At 59.0% G+C, this 16,407-nt stretch overlaps 2 protein-coding genes across 2 annotated transcripts in view; one reads left to right on the top strand and one right to left on the bottom strand.

Moving 5' to 3' along the window:
* Positions 1–63: 63 nt before the first annotated feature.
* On the bottom strand, positions 64–6,814 carry SH2D7 (SH2 domain containing 7). The gene is made up of 6 exons (XM_036278140.1): positions 6,639–6,814; positions 5,405–5,494; positions 4,078–4,243; positions 3,608–3,820; positions 2,017–2,688; positions 64–114 (listed from the first exon to the last, which is right to left on the bottom strand). Exons 1-6 carry the CDS (start codon positions 6,812–6,814, stop codon positions 64–66), a joined length of 1,368 nt encoding a protein of 455 aa, XP_036134033.1.
* A 5,761-nt stretch (positions 6,815–12,575) lies between these two features.
* TBC1D2B (TBC1 domain family member 2B) overlaps positions 12,576–16,407 on the top strand; it is a 43,369-nt gene continuing 39,537 nt past the window's right edge. Inside the window, exon 1 of the mRNA XM_036277995.1 lies at positions 12,576–12,899. Within this exon, the coding sequence (XP_036133888.1) occupies positions 12,576–12,899 (324 nt within the window). The remainder of the gene's footprint in view (positions 12,900–16,407) is intronic.

Raw genomic sequence — 16,407 nt, 5'->3', positions numbered from 1 at the left:
AGGGAACCTGGCCTGGCCCAGGTGCTGGGAAACCCACAGTGTGGGCCGCTGGAGGCCGGGCTCTCAGGGTCTGTGCTTCTTGTCCGCAAAGAAGAGCCTCCGGAGCTTGTCGGGCTGCAAGGAGGGAGAAGGTGCTGAAGCCGGGGTCCCTAGGGGGGTGGGGGGCCACCCAGGCTCAGAGGAGCTTCAGCATGGCTGGGGGCCAAGCCCTTCACCTGGGCAGAAATTCCACCACCGGCCTTCCAGTTTCGAGTGAGGGTTTGCTCAGGAGGCTAAGGGGAGGAAGGGTCTGGAAAAAGGCGGGGAAGAGAGGCCAGGTCTCCCTTCTGTTGCTGGAGGCCCGGGTGCCCTGACCGCAGCTCCCTGCCCAGCCAGGCCCTGCCATGTCTGCTGTCCTCAGCGGAAGTGGGCAGGGCTGCACGTGGGACCAGAGGACGTGGACTTTGTAGCCGGGAGGAGCAGTCATGGGACGTGGCCTCTGGCTCACAGGACTGTCCTCAGGCAGGCTCTGTGGGCCCGGGAGAGGCAGGGCCTTGGAGGCGCCCTGTGCAGGGCGGGCACAGCCCAGCCCGAGGGGGGAGCTGGCAGAGCCCGTGAAGGCCTTGCCGCTGGGTGTCCGCCGGGAGAGGAAGCCTCACCTGCCGGGGTCTGAGGGTGCCCCTCAGGGAATGGGCTCTCCTGGGCGCCAGGGCTGAGGGCTCAGCAGGGTCCCCTGCCTCCCTGGGGATCCCTGGCCACCTCCCTCTGCCCCCGCCACCCCCAGGCCTGCGTCCCCTCCCTTCCTCTCCTGTCGGGTCCTCAGAATAGCTGCTCTGCTCTCCCAGAGCCGTCTCTGCGCTGTTCTGAGCGCGTGGAGACACCTAGTGCTCTCGTCTAGGACAGCGACGTTCAACCTTTCTCCCTCGCGGCACACGAACTGGTCTGCGGCACGCCAGAAAATACACCTGTTCCCAGTCTGATGAAAGAATAGGTATACTTCGCCCTGGCCAGTTTGGCTGGTCGGCCTGCGGACCAGAGAGTCCCGGGTTCGGTTCCTGCTAGGGGCACGTACCACAAAAAAAGAAAGAAATAAGAATACTTCTTATTCATTCTCACCAGACTATTGTGTTGGCTGTTGTCATTTTTTTTTTTTTTTTTTTTTTTATCCTCACCCGAGGACATTTTTGCATTCACCTTCAGAGAGAGCGAGAGGATGGAAGAGAGAGAGAGAAACATCGATGTGAAAGAGACACATCGACTGGTTGCCACCCACACGACCCCAACCAGGGCCAGGGGCAAACCGCAACTGAGGCACGTGCCCTTAGCGGGAACCAAACCCGGGACTCTCCGGTCTGCGGCCGACGCTGTAGCCGCTGAGCTGAACCAGCCAGGGCGGCTGTTGTCATTTTTAAAACCTACTTGACAGTATAAAGGAAAAGAGGTCAGTGCCCCTGAGTAAAATAGTCAGGTGTTGGTGTGTGAAGAATTCCTGCTGCACACCGGTTGAAAACCGCGGCTCTAGGTGGCCGCCCCTGGACCACAGCCTGAGGACCGGTCCCTCCTACACATGCGGACACCTGGGTAGGGTTGCTCAGTAAGAACACAAGATGCCCAGTTACATTTGCCTTTCAGATAAATAATAAATAATTGCAGTATTTGGAACATACTTATGCTAAAAAAATTATTTATCTGGAATTCAAAGTAACGGGCTGTCCTGTAATTTATCTTGCTAAATCTGGCAACCCTTAGTTGCCTTGCCCAAAACCACGTGGCCAGGAGACCCCCCCAAAGTGGCCAACAAGGAGGGCCCGGGAGCCCCAGTCCGCTGTAGAGAAGACCTCAGAAGGGCCTGGAAGCTCCTATCTCACACCCAAACCTACAGCTGCCTTTCCCACCACCTCCGACCAGATGGCTGGGAAGTTCTGGGCACCTGTGGTCAGGGGCGGTCCTGCCCAGCCTCTGCCCGAGGGCCACAGGTCCCTCCTGCCACCAGCTGCTTCCTGAGGGCTGGCAAACGCCCCGCTCCCCCCAGCCCACCTTGAGAGTACGTCCAGGGTCCTTGCTCTTGACGGCTGGGATTTGTTCATAGGTGTTCCTAGGCTCCAGGAGCTCCGGGGTCCCCGAGATCCTCTCGTAGTCACAGTCTGCGGGCCCGGCCAGCCTGCCGTGTGTGAGACCGGCCCCAGGAAATAGGGGCCTGGCGGTGCCACCCCAGACTGGGATCTGCTCGTAGGTCCTGCCTTCCTGGTCTGGCTCATCGCCAGCCTCCTGCAGGGAGCCTGCTGTCCGGACGGTTGCATAGGCATCCGCAGAACAGGGCTGAGCCCTGTGGCCGGCCTTCGGAAACCCCTGGCTCCAGGTCGCAGCCGAGCATCCTAGGGCCTCACTGCTGGGAGGCAGGAAGAGGCCCCAAGAAGTGGGAGACACTGTCGGGCCCACGTCTGGGCTTCCCCCAGAGATGGCAGGCCCTGGGTCATCAGGCCTGTTCTGGCTTCCAACTGAGGGTCTCCTCTGGGCCTCCTCGCCTGGGGAGCAGGCCTCGCTGTCCGCTGGAACCAGTCCACGCCTGCCGGACGCCTCTGTGCGCGGACCTAGCCGCGCCTGGTTCATCTTTCTCAGGTCTGTGTAGATAACGTCGCTGGAGCCTCTGAAAGACTGGTCCAGAAGGGAGGTGCTCCTCTCGGGGAGGGGGGGCACCCTGCTGGGGGGCTGGGGAGAGAGGGACAGAGCACCTCGGAAAGGTCAGCCTTCAATAAAAGGGCGGCAAGTAAACTAAAGTGCCCTCAGAAAAGCTGGGGCCTTCACCTGGGCCTCAGTTTACCTGACTTACATACCGGGTTGGGTGCATGTGTTCAGAACCCAGCCTGCAGTAACTGATTTTTTTAAATATGTTTTTATTAATTTTTTAGGGAGAGAGAGAGAGAAACATCTATCGGCTGCCTCCTGCACGCCCCCTACTGGGGATTGAGCCCACAGCCTGGGCCTGGGCCCTGACTGGGAATTGAACCCGGACCTCTCAGTCCATGGGACGACCTTCAATCCACTGAGTCCCACCGGCCGGGCAAGGAGATGACATTTCAGCAGAGAACGGGATGCAGTGACAGTGAGCCACGCAGGTGTCTGGTGGGAAGAGTGTTCTAGGCAGAGGGAACAGCAAGTGCAAAGGCCCTGCGGTCGCAACGATGTGGGTGTGTTCACAGAAGACCCAGAGGCCTGTGAGGGAGGTGGTGGGCACCTGCTGAGGTGGGAGGTCTCAGACTGTACTGCCAACAGGAGAAGCCCCTGGCACGCTGTGATCTGCTTTTAGGACAATCCCTCAGCCCCTCCCATGAGCACAGTGTTGGCGCACGGGCACCGCGCTCTACAGCTCACTGAGGGACTGCAGGCATTTTGGACCCATTCTCTCATCCAAGCCTCACAGGAAGGGTAAACTGAGGCTCAGGGAGATCACGGACTCCACAGGCAAGCCCCGGCACAGGCAAGCACCCTGTGGTCCCAAGCTGGGTCTGCGCCCCTCTGAGCCTGGCTCGCCCAACGCAGCCTGAAGGATTGGCCAGTGTGGCCTCTCAGGCCCCCGCGTGGGCATGGCACCCACATTCCCGGTCTGACGGCCCAGAACCCTCCTCACCTCTGTGCTCTCCTCCTCAGGCAGGTTCCAGGGACTCGCATCCGAGCTCTTGTCCGAGTGGAGGAAGGAGGCCTGGGGCTTTGGAGGGGGGTGGGGGCTGCTCGCCTTGTCTGGGACCCCCGTGGGGGACACCGTGGCAGGTGGGTCGTCCAGGCCCGGGTGGTTCTGATGGAGGCCCAGGGTGATGGTGTCGTACTCGTCGCTGTCCTCCGGCTGGGGGTGGTGGGAACACAGCAGGAGTGTACCTGGCCGGCCCTAGCCCCCTGCCAGAGACTCTGTGAGGGACTGAAACACGCCCCAGGTCCCTGCGCTTGGGGAAGAGACCCTTTGCAAACAGGGCCCGTGACCCTGTGCTGAACGCCCCTGCGTGGCAGGAAATAGGGGAGAAAAGGCACATGGCCCCACGTGGTGGGCACCCCAGGCTGGGCAACCTGCCTACTACCCTTACGCCAGGGAGGAGGGGTGCCTACCCGTGGACAGGCAGCAGCCAGGGTCTCCCCGAAGGGCTCAAACTGCACCTCCTGGTAATGGCGCACAAGCTCGGCCAGGTTGCGGTGGCTGTGGGTGTCCCCAGAGACCAGGTAGCGCCGGTTTTGGAGTTGGGTGATGACGAAGTGCCGGCAGCGGTCACTGCCCCTGCAACACAGATGGGCTGACCCCCGGCCTCGGTGCTCTGCATGGGGCTGACCCTTGGTGCCCTACATGGGCTGACCCCTGGCCTCGGTGCCCTGCGTGGGGCTGACCCTCGGTGCCCTCCGTGGGCTGACCCCCAGCCTCTGTCCCCTCCGTGGGCTGACCCCCGGCCTCGGTGTCCCTCCGTGGGGCTGACCCCCGGCCTCGGTGCCCTCCGTGGGCTGATCCCCGGCCTCGGTGTCCCTCCGTGGGGCTGACCCCCAGTGCCCTCCGTGGGCTGACCCCCAGCCTCGGTGTCCCTCCGTGGGGCTGACCCTCAGTGCCCTCCATGGGCTGATCCCCAGCCCCAGTACCCTCCGTGGGGCTGACCCCCAGCCTCGGTGCCCTCCGTGGGGCTGACCCCCGGCCTAGGTGGCCTCCATGGGCTGCCACCTGACAACCACTCCCGGCGGTGGGTGGTCATGCAGGGCCAGGAGCGAGGTTCCTGGCATGCACAGAGCCTGCTCTGGGGGGTCAGGGAGGGCAGGGCCGGGCAAGGGTCAGGAGGGACACACCCAGGTTGGTGCAAAATTTAAAGGGTGCACAAAACTCCATGATCAGGACAAACAATCCAATGCTTTAGAAAATCAGAATACCGAAAAATCCACGAGAAACAAAATATCCAAGTGAAGCCTGACCCTGCTCTGGCCTGAGGCAGCCTCACGGTAACCCCGCTGTGCTGAAAAGATGGGGTCCCGCCCCCATGCCCACTGCACCCGCCCTCCTGCCCTGCAGCTGCCCCGGAGCTGGGGCTCCGCCAGCACCCTGGCCTCCCACGCCTCTGGCCCCTTGTACATGCAGTTCCACCTACTGGGAAGGCCTCCTGGGCCCCAGCCACTGTGCCTGTCTTCCTTCTATCCTGGGCCCAAAGTTCACCTCTGAAGCCTTCCCCAGCCTCCCACCAGGAGAGTTCTCCCCGCCCCCACTCACCCCCTTTGCCATGCTAGTGCACGGCTGCTCAGGACATGGTGGCTGAGCATTGGAAGTGAGGGAGTGAGGGAGCCATGGCCCAGGGAAAGCCAGGCGCGTGGGCTGGTGGGCCTCTGTGCTTATCTGCAAGGCTGGGTTATGGGAGCCTTAGCCTGCAAGCCCCCCCCCCCCCACACACACAGCTTCCTTTCTTACCTGTAGGACAAGATGTAGCCGGTGGCCCGGTCACTGAGGCGGATGAGGAAGGAGCCAAGAGGTTTGGCCCCGAGCAGCTGCTCCGCCTGCCTGGGCAGAACACAGGCCATTAGCTGAGGCCAGTGCCCTTTGGAGCAGCAGGGGCAGCCCGAGTCAGACCTGCCTGGGGGAGCCCCTGCTGGCCATGCCCTGGGTGCCACACCCAGCGCACAGGCCTCCAAACCTCGGCAACTGACTTGCGCAGACCTTCAGCCGGTCTGCGGTCTGTCTGGGCCCAGCGGAGCAGCTCTGGGTTGGAGTCCTGAGGCCACATGTCCCACCCCCGTGGCAGCCACTGGCCCTGGCCACCCACCCGAATGGCCTTGCAGCAAGGAGGAGTCCACGGAGCTGGAGATGTTCAGGCTTGGGGGGTCCTTGCTCGGGACCCCAGTGCATGGTTGCGTAGCGTGCACACTGCTCAGAATTTCCATTATGTCCAGAGCCTGGTCACAGGCAGCTGTGGCTATCTCAAAGTGGTGCCAAGTATTTTGCAAAAAGGCTGGAAAATTCCAGCTGTCTGGTTTAGCAGCACAGAGACCAGAGAGGGCTTCGGCCACGGACTCACCCAATGTTTACTGAGTGTTTGCAGGGCCCAGTGCTCAGTGGGAATGGGGAGCGTCTCATTCAAACAGGAAGAACCTCGAGGTGGCGATAGCAGGGCGGGGAACCAAGACTAGGACCTCCTGGGCAGAGGGCCCGTGCCCGTGCCCGGGAACCTGGCTCCATGCAGATGCTGGGCGAGGAGGACCTAAGGCCCGCAGCACTGACAGTCCCTCCCCTAGTGCCTGGGCAGCTTGGAGAACCAGCCCCACTGGAACGCCAGCCCCGCAGTGGGCCTTTATTTCTGGGGTAACTGTACACCCAGGTTTTCCTGGACAGTCCCCACTTAAAACAGCGGCAGCCTCATCCCTAACAGTGCTCGGTCTGGCTGATAAGGGTTACGGGCCCCTGGGTGTTCGTCAAGCTCTTCAGAGCTGGTCTGAACACACCCTGCTCCCGCTGCCCGTCTGGGTCCTACTCTATACACAGAGTGTAGGCCAGTGCCCCAGGGAACGGGGTGCTCCTCAGTCTGCACCCTGACCACGACCTCCCAGGGTCCCTGCCTAGCCCAGGGAGAGAGCAAGAACCAGGCCGTCTTCTCGTCCCCGGAGGGCTGTGGGCCATGCTGGGCGTGTGGATGGGGGTGCTGTCTTACTTGCGGGTGATGAATCCGTGAAACCAGGGGGGCAGGGCTCCGTCCTGCAGAATGAGAGGGGCCTGCGTCTCCATGAACCACCTCAGGGCCAGCTCCTGCAGTGCGGACACAGCCTGGCTGTCCTCCATCCCCTCGGGCCCCCTGCCTCCGCCGGGCTGCTTCAGGCTGCCGTCCATGCTGCCCAGCTCAGGAGCGGAGGCAGAGCCCACACGCCCTATATCTACATGCTCCGGCTCATTTGCCTGAGCCCGTGCCCGCCCCAACCGCCAACAGCACACAGGAGCCCTATTGTCAACTCTGGGCTGGCGGCAGACACTGGGGAGAGGGTCACGTCTGCAGCCAGAGAGGAGGGGAGGTCCCTGGCGCACCCAGCCGGTGAGCTGCACCGCCGGGCTTGACCTCTTCCCCAGACCTGCAGCCTCACAGCTGAAGCCCAGCCCTGAGTGAAGGCCAGAGCATGACTGTGGTCAGCCAAGCAGCAAGTGCAAACTCTGGGGTCCCCTCATGGGGGCCACCTGTGTTCCGGTAAAACTCTGCTGGTTAATTCCCCTTCCACTCAAGATTTTTCTAAACTCCGGGGTCATTATGGGGACAAATGTGACAGCATAATGGTTAAGAAGGAACAGCTACATAAATTAAAAAATAGGCCCAGCTGGTGTGGCTCAGTGCTTGAGCATCGACCCATGGACCAAGAGGTTGCTGGTTCGATTCCCGGTGAGGGCACATGCCAGGTTGTGGGCCCGATCCCCGTGGGAGGGCGGGGGGCATGCAGGAGGTGGCCCATCGATGGTCTTTCTCATCGATGTTTCTGTCTCTCCCTGTCCCTTTCTCTTTCTCTAAAATCAATCAATCAATAAAATAAACAAAACTTAAAAATAATAGGACCGATCGAGGGTGATACAAGGGAAGATGAGGTTGCCCTGGGGAGGCGCTGCCAGCATCCCGGCTCTCAGTCCGAGTGCTGGGTTAAGGAGTGTGTTCACTGTGGGAAAACCCATGCAGGGCTGCACTCATAACTGCGCACCATTCGAGGTGTATGTTCTACTTCAGCAAAGCAGAGAAAGAAAAGAAAAAAAAGAAAAGAAAAGAAAAGAAAAGAAAAGAAAAGAAAAGAAAAGAAAAGAAAGAAGGAAGGAAGGAAGGAAGGAAGGAAGGAAGGAAGGAAGGAAGGAAAGAAAGAAAGAAAGAAAGAAAGAAAGAAAGAAAGAGGGACGATACAGCCATGTTTTGTCCGACGAGCTGCATGATCTTGAGCAGGTAACAGCTTTTTGGGGCCCCAGTGTCTTCCTCTGTAAAACCGGGGCCATCATACAACCTGTTGTTAGAAAGGTTGGTGAGTTTCGTCATCACAAGTGATTAGGATTGGCCGTCACCTGGATGATGACGGTGGTGGTGTGTAACAAGTCAAATATGTTGTAAGAATGTTACCACTTCATTCTAACACGTCATCACGTCATCTCAGATCCAGATGGAAATGCCCACGGCAAGTGTGTACGTGTGGAGTGGAGGAAAGGCAGGGGCATGAAGCCAGCCTGCCACCTCAACCCGGGCAGCGCCTTCCCGTCTAAGACTCCTGCTCCCCATCTGTGTGTGGGGGGGGGGTCACAGGGCCTCCAGTTGCCTCACCTGCGGACGGCATGAAAATCTGCAGGTCACGCTGTCCACACCGGCGCACAGTGTTTCTGGAGGAGCCTCTGGGAACATCGCTTTTATAACAGTTCATTTCCAGCCCTGACAGTGAGGCGTCAACCGCAGTGAGGGACACGGGAGGGAGCCATCACTCATGTACTTGCTACTTGGTCCCTCCACCACACACACACAAGCCAGGGATATGCTGGGGTTAGAGTGGAAGTCCCAGGCCCAAGCTGACAAGGCCTGGACTCTCCTAAATTGGGGCAGGAGGGTTTACGTCTTGATCTTCCCAAACCTCTAGCTGAAATCAACATTTCCTTCCACAGCAACTAAAATCAGAGAGATCTCCATGTCGCATCACTGCTGTGTCAGACGCCTTGAGACATCATTTTTGCTCCTCATTACCTCAAAATTACAGTGATTAGACCCAATGCTGGATCTTGTTATTTAACGTGCTAATAAAGAAGCACATTGCATCAGTACATCACAAATATTTTGGTAACTTTCTCTCAGTATAATCCATTTCCACCGTGATTCCATGGATTTTATTTTGTACATTTAAAAAACACTATTCTGGCCCTGGCCAGTTTGGCTCAGCGGTTAGAGCGTCGGCCTGCGGTCCGGAGAGACCCGGGTTCGGTTCCCGCTAAGGGCACGTACTTCGGTTGCAGTTTGTCCCCGGCCCTGGTTGGTCGTGCGGGTGGCAGCCACTCGATGTGTCCCTTCACGTCGATGTTTCTCTCTCTCTCTCTCTCCCTTACCCTCTCTCCCGCCCACTCTATCTGTACAAAAAGTGGAAAAATATCCTCGGGTGAGGATAAAAAAAAAAAAAACCACTATTCTGAGCAGTTCATGGCTGAGTGGGGCTGCTGCCAACATAAAGTCCTGGAAGTATTCAAATACAAAGAAATGTGTTTCTACAATTTTCCATGAAGTATTCTCTTTCCACCTCCCTTCTAGGCCGGATACTTTTATGAGCAGAACCTGGGCATTTGCATAAGAAGACAAAGGCTTTGTGTACAAGAGGAGAGCGAGCCCAGGACAGCTTGGGACAGGGGTGATGATTCCGAAGTCAGGCAAATACATGGAGTCTATATTTACACGCAGAAGAAATGCAGGTGAGGCGGGCGAGGCCCAGGTCTGGGGCATCACATGAGCTCGGTGAAGGCCAGGTCGGTTGACACTGGCAGGCACTCTGGATCCCGTGGTTCAGCTCATCACTTGTGGCTGCCGGCTGGGAGCCACACCCTGGGACCTAGGATCCTGGAGCAGCCCCGCCCTCCTCCACCCAGGGTGCTCTGAGGTCCAATTAATGGGCTTAGAATCCCCTTTGCTGGCTTTGTGACTTAAAGCAAGGTACTAACCTCACTGTGTCTCAGTTTCTTCATTTGTAAAAAAAACTAGAGGGGAGCCCGGCCAGTGTGGCTCAGTGGTTGAGCATCAGCCCATGCGCCAAGAGGTTGCTGGTTCGATTCTCAGTCAGGACACATGCCCAGATTGTGGGCCTGATCCCCAGTAGGGGGCATGCAGGAGGTGGCCAATGATGTTCTCTCTCATCGATATTTTTCTCTCTCTCCCCCTCTCACTTCCTCTCTCTCTAAAATCAATAAAGGAATAAAAATTTGTTCTCTTTAAGTTAAAAACAAATACAAAAACGAGGGGAGAGAAAGGGCCCAACTGGTAGGGTTTGGGAGTTGGGGAGCCAATCTCTGCAGAGAAGTGGCTGGGAGTCACCGTGCACATGTGATAAACATCAGCCCACCCCCAAGTCATCCCTGGGAAGTCACCAGATTTCTGAGTCTCTGTCTGTATCATCAAAACTCTCTCAAGGTCATGCTTCTCCTATAGGACCAATAGATGGTAAGGGATTACTGAAAAGTTACTCTCTCCTGGGGGTGCTCAGTCTGGCTTACGCTCTCAGGGGGAAGCCTGAGGCTTCTCCAGACATTTTGACTAAGGCCTGTGCCTCACTGAGGCCAGAACCCAGTGCTAACCCTCCCTCTCCTTTCCTGAGCCTGTGCAGTGGGAACCGACCACTTCCCTGCCAATCCTCCACCCTTCAGCTCCCAGGGGCAGCCAGGCCTCTATCTGCCCAGCCCTGGGGGCTTGGTCAGCACCTCAGATGCCTGTCCTCTACAAAAGAGAACCACAAGATGTGTAGATTTGCCTGCCAATTTGGTAGGGAAATGAGGCCTCTTAGAAACTAGCTCCGCAGTCAGGAGCAGAGGGTCCCCTGTGGGCCCCCTCTCTGAAGCTCTGCGGCCTGCCTAGGCGGAGAGCTTCCTGCGGTGGGATCCAGGTCTAGTCCCCTTCTGAGTTCCAGCATCACCAACAGCAAGCACAGAGCAGGTCGGGGCTCTCTGCTGACCGAATTAGCTACCAGCCTGAGGACTTACTGCGCATCAGGGACTGTGCCAAGTACTTTGTAGTTATTATCTCGTTTAAGCCTCAGAACTGCTCTAGGAGGTAAATAACTATCAGTAGGCCATTTTACAGGTGAGGAAACTAAGGCACAGGGAGGACGAGTGATCACACAACCTCTCCCTTATTTATTTATTTATTTTTTAGAGAGAGGAAGGGAGGGAGAGAGAGAGGGAGAGAAAGAAAAACATCAACGTGAGAGAGACACATCGATTGGTTGCCTCCCGCACAACCCTGACCAGGCTGGGGATCAAACCTGCAACCCAGGTATATGCCCTTGACTGGGAAACGAACCCATAACCCTTAGGTCCACAGGCTGATGCTCTAACCGCTGAGCCAAACCGGCCAGGGCTTATTTTTGGAAACTTCCCCTGGCCTCCAGAGCCGGGTCCATTCAACACACCCGCCTCCCCCAGTAAGGGCAGGAAGCTGGAAAGCAAGTTCACTGCCCAAATTTCCCCTTTTCAGTAAACAGCAGCCACTTCCTCCTAGGTTGGCCATTTCCTTCTGGTCACTAGGTTTAGGGGAGGCATGAGGGTGCAGGGACTCACATAAGCATGTAGGACAATGCTCTGGCAGCCCGCACCCCCACATTAGGCACGGGGGGGGGGGGCACAGGTAAGCTGTGTAAAGTTGGTTCTTGACCACAGGACACTGACATTTAACCCGAGACCCTGGGAACTGTAAAATGTCAACAAGCCATTTTAAAAAGGTTCCAAGAAATTCAGAACTACCAAAGACAGCTCCCAAATTTCCATGTAGGAGGGCCTGGGTGGGGTGGGGTGTGGGGTGGTGGTGGTGGTGGGGCATGAACTAGTTAGAAAAAAGGAGACACTGAGGACGCATTTGTTTAGAATTTCACATAAACCAGAAAAATTGTCCAAACTGATGATGGAGGGAGAGGTGCTAAGGGGAGGAGATAAAGCCCCATGGTGGCGCCCTCGTGTAGATCACCGCCCCAGGGATGAGGAGAGAGACAAGGCAGGGTTTCTGCATGAAGTCACCAGCATCCCAGGGTGGTCTTGAGAGAGTTGGCAGGGCTGGGGGCCTGGGAGGGGTCTGGGGGTTGAGAGGACATCAGAGTTGGTCCTGGAGGCCCCATGGGGCCTTGGAAGGCTGGGGCCACTCCCCTGGCTCCAGCAGTGGGCAGAGACTCAAGGCCCCCATCCCCTCACTGGGCGATCAAACCATCCTAATTACCTCCTGACCGTGGGCACGTGCACGAGGTAACCTACAGGTGCTGGTAAGTACGAACCGCGGTTTCAGGGCTAATCCTTACTCAAAGGCCATCATTCCCGCAGCACAGGATGTTTTCCCGCTGTGCGTGTGCACGTCCCTCCCGCGACCACCGCCTCGTGCGGCGGGATGCCCGGGTCGGCTCCTGCCTGCACGGAGAGCTCGCGAACGCGCGTGGAAGCCCTGAGTGCGGAACTGAGGTCCGGAGAGGCGGGACGCGCGTGGGCTTGCATTCCCGCATCCTGTAAATGTTTACCGAGCACCCACCCACTCGTGCCCGGCCGGAGGCGCTGGCACTCGTGCCGTGAGTGTGACTCTGGCGGGGCAGACACTTAAACGTCCGGTTTCGCACCCACGGTGTTGCGGAGACACCCCGGCGGGTTTGGAGCCCCGCGCACTCCGGGTCGAGTGCGGCGGGGCGGGCCCGCGGGTGGCGGGGCCGCGGATCTGCGGGCACCGCCCGCAGGGCTCCGGGGAGGGGCGGAGGCGAGGGCGGCGGACTACAAGTCCCAGGCGGCCTTGCGCGCGCCGGCCGTGGGCGTGGCGGGGGCGGGACTACAACCCCCAGGCGGCCTTGCGCGCGAGGGCGGGGCGGCCGGGCGGGTGAGGCGGCGGCGCGGGCGGCGCGGGGCCGGGCGGCGGCGGGCGATGCCGGGGCCCGGGGGCCGCGCGGACGAGGGCGGCGGCGAGGACGCGGCGCTGGGGCGGGAGCCGGCGCGGCTGTGCGGCTACCTGCAGAAGCTGTCGGGCAAGGGCCCGCTGCGCGGCTACCGCAGCCGCTGGTTCGTGTTCGACGCCCGCCGCTGCTACCTGTACTACTTCAAGAGCCCGCAGGACGCGCTGCCGCTCGGACACCTGGACATCGCCGACGCCTGCTTCAGCTACCAGGGCCCCGACGAGGCGGCCGAGCCCGGCGCCGAACCGCCCGCGCACTTCCAGGTGCACAGCGCGGGCACCGTCACGGTGCTCAAGGTGGGAGCCCGCCCCCAGCCCGCCCTGAGCCCGACCCAGAACCCGCCCTGAGCCCGCACCCAGAACCCGCCCTGAGCCCGCACCCAGAACCCGCCCTGAGCCCGACCCAGAGACCGCCCTGAGCCCGCACCCAGAACCCGCCCTGAGCCCGCACCCAGAACCCGCCCTGAGCCCGCACCCAGAACCCGCCCTGAGCCCGACCCAGAGACCGCCCTGAGCCCGCACCCAGAACCCGCCCTGAGCCCGCACCCAGAACCCGCCCTGAGCCCGACCCAGAGACCGCCCTGAGCCCGCACCCAGAACCCGCCCTGAGCCCGCACCCAGAACCCGCCCTGAGCCCGACCCAGAGACCGCCCTGAGCCCGCCCTGAGCCCGCACCCAGAACTCGCCCTGAGCCCGCCCTGAGCCCACACCCAGCCCGACCCAGAGCCCCCCCTCAGCCCGACCCAGAGCCTGCCCTGAGCCCGCACCCAGAACCCGCCCTGAGCCCGCACCCAGAACCCGCCCTGAGCCCGCACCCAGAACCCGCCCTGAGCCCGACCCAGAGACCGCCCTGAGCCCGCCCTGAGCCCGCACCCAGAACTCGCCCTGAGCCCGCCCTGAGCCCACACCCAGCCCGACCCAGAGCCCCCCCCTCAGCCCGACCCAGAGCCTGCCCTGAGCCCGACCCGGAACCCGCACCCAGAATCGGCCCTGAGCCCGACCCGGAACCCACACCCAGAATCGGCCCTGAGCCCGACCCGGAACCCGCACCCAGAACCCCCCGCTCAGCCCGACCCGGAACCCGCACCCAGAATCCCCCGCTCAGCCCGACCCGGAACCCGCACCCAGAATCCCCCGCTCAGCCCGACCCGGAACCCGCACCCAGAATCCCCCGCTCAGCCCGACCCGGAACCTGCACCCAGAGCCCGCCCTCAGCCCAACCCGGAACCCGCACCCAGAATCCCCCGCTCAGCCCGACCCGGAACCCGCGCCCAGAACCCGCCCTCAGCCCGACCCGGAACCCGCACCCAGAATCCCCCGCTCAGCCCGACCTGGGACCCGCACCCAGAGCCCGCCCTCATCCCAACCCGGAACCCGCACCCAGAATCCCCCGCTCAGCCCGACCCGGAACCTGCACCCAGAGCCCGCCCTCAGCCCGACCCGGAACCCACCCCCAGAGCCCACCCTCAGCCCGAGCCTGTTCTCTTGCCCTTGTTTTGGCTGGAAAGGTGGGCGCATGCGGCTTCCTAAGTCTGGCGGTGGAAGCAGGTGGGGGGTAGTGCAGAAATGTGGGCCAGCCCTGGGCAGTGTGGCTCAGTGGGTTCGGGGTGCCATCGTGTGCACCACACAGGACATCGCGGTTTCATTCCGGTCAGAGCGCGTGCCTGGGTTGTAGGCTCAGTCCCTAGCAGGGGGCACGCAGGAGGCAGGATGGGGTTCCACGGACGTTTCTCTCATAGCGATGTTTCTCCCTCTCCCTTCCTCTCTCTGAAAAATCAATAAAAGTGTTTTTTTTAAAAGAAATAGAGTTAGAGTCAGCAGTCCTGGAGCCAAAGGTCTCCCTGCCATTGGAGGGGTCCATCATCTGCGAGGGGTCCCCCTGCTTTGAGTTATGGGGGTCTGGGCCCTGGCCTCTCCCGCCCCTGCTGCCCGCCTGATTGCTGGATGCTTCCCTCCACCCTCTTTCTCCTTTCTCTTCCATGTTGTAAGTTGGGCTTTCCCCAGAGCAGCAGGGCTGGGCCGGGGCGGGTGACAGCTTTCTGGAGAGCGCGCCAAGAGCAGCAGAGGGGGCTGTGCCAGCTCCCTGGCCTGGTGTGCGCAGGCCTGTTCCCGGAATCCCCAGTCACAGCAGCTGGGGCTGCTCCCCGAAGTGTTTGTGCAGGCTCACCCGTTCCCGTCTCTAAGTGGGTGCAGACAGCCTGTTTCTCCAAAGGAAGCCAGGCAGGGTTGCAGTTCAGCCCCAGCTTACTTAGAAAGCATTTGTGTGCACTTGGGCATGACCCCAGTGAGTACACGGGGACTTCTGCCAAAGAAAGCCTTGTCCTCCCTGCACACGGACCATCCCTGTGAAACATTTCCTGTGGAGTTGTTAAAAAAGAAAGCAGCATCCTGTTTCAGATTCTTCTCAGATGATTTTGGAGCCCCGTATCAGTTTTTTTCACTTAAAGTGTTTGGATAACGGAGACAGCTACGTAAGTGGGGCTGTGGGAGCCGTGTCGGGTGTGGTGTTAGAGCTGGGTGAGCTGGGTGAACTTGAACCTGCAGCCCGAGTCCACCTTCTCGCACGTGTGGGTCAAGTTTGTCCGTTTCCTCTGCTCTAGTGCAAGTCTTGTCTTTGTCTGTAGGTCGTTGTGAGGGTTCTGAAAAACGTTATGGGAGATGGCTGGCACAGAGAAGACACGGCATGGCAGCCGTGTGAAATAGTAGTAGCGTCTGGACCACATACGTGTACTGTAGATTCGTAAGTGGAATATTATGCAGAAGTGAGCATAAAGGACTGAGCACTATAGGTGGCAACATGACTCAAACCAGAACGTTAACAAGAAAAACAAATTTACAGAGTGATTGCATGCAGAATGACACCATTTCTATAAAAATTGAGGAGATCAGTGTCTGTGCCACGTGGGAGAACTGCGTGGGAAGGGGGGGGATGAGCCCTGGATTCGGGGTGGTGGTTACTGCTTGGGAAGAGAGGGCAATGTGAGCAGGAATGGTGCCTGGGCTTTCCAGTGGCTTTATTTCTAGGACTGGGTGGTAGGTACATGAATGTTTTGTGTGTGTGTGTGTGTGTGTGTTTAAAAAAATAATTTTACTTATTTACTTAAATTTTTTTTTCTCTAAAAAGAGAGAGAGAAGGAAGAGGGAGAGAGAGATAGAAACATCGATGAGAGAGAATATCAATTGACCGCCCCCTGCATGCCCCTCACTGGGGATTTGGCCCAGAAACTGGGCATGTGCCTCAACTAGGAATCGAACTGACGACCACTTGGTGCATGGTTGACACGCAACCACTGAGCCACACCTGCTAAGCATTATTTTTAGAGAGAGAGGGAGAAACATGGATGATTGGTTGCCTCCTATGCACCCCCTACCAGGGAATGAGCCCAAAACCCAGGCATGTGCCCTGACTCAGAATCAAACCTCCAACCTTTCCATGCACAGGACAGTGTCCAACCAACTGTGCCACACTGGCCAGGGCCACCGATGTTCATTATATTATTCTGTCCATCTTTGTACATTCAGAATATTTCTTTTGAAAAAAGAAACTGATTTCCTGGTGGGTTACTGACTATGCAGGATTGTTTTGATGTGTAAAGTTGAATTAATCACAGAATAAGACAATGCCCAAGGTCAGGGGTCTGCTCTGTAAAAGCAATGGAAATGGAAGGAAGGCTCTCCAAAGGAAAGGAGCATCCAGATGTAGGGTTTCAGAGCAGGGGTGTGTTTTAGGGAGGGTGAATTTTAGTCTCGTAGTTCCTTTTGAGCTGTGAGAATAAAAGTTTTGTGGTGGTAAAGTGGAAATTAA

This window comes from Molossus molossus, unplaced genomic scaffold, assembly GCF_014108415.1.
Source record: "Molossus molossus isolate mMolMol1 unplaced genomic scaffold, mMolMol1.p scaffold_m16_p_24, whole genome shotgun sequence".
Lineage (NCBI taxonomy): Eukaryota > Metazoa > Chordata > Mammalia > Chiroptera > Molossidae > Molossus > Molossus molossus.
Note: the sequence above shows the minus strand (reverse complement) of the source record. Positions and strands in the feature narration are given on the sequence as shown.

Coding starts and splice junctions, on each gene's coding strand:
- SH2D7 (XM_036278140.1), bottom strand. CDS start 6,814: ATGGACGGCAGCCTGAAGCAGCCCGGCGGAGGCAGGGGGCCCGAGGGG. Junction 3,821..4,077: donor TGGCTGCTGCCTGTCCACGG/GTAGGCACCCCT, acceptor CACCACCCCCAG/CCGGAGGACAGCGACGAGTA. Junction 2,689..3,607: donor CTGAGGAGGAGAGCACAGAG/GTGAGGAGGGTT, acceptor CTCTCTCCCCAG/CCCCCCAGCAGGGTGCCCCC.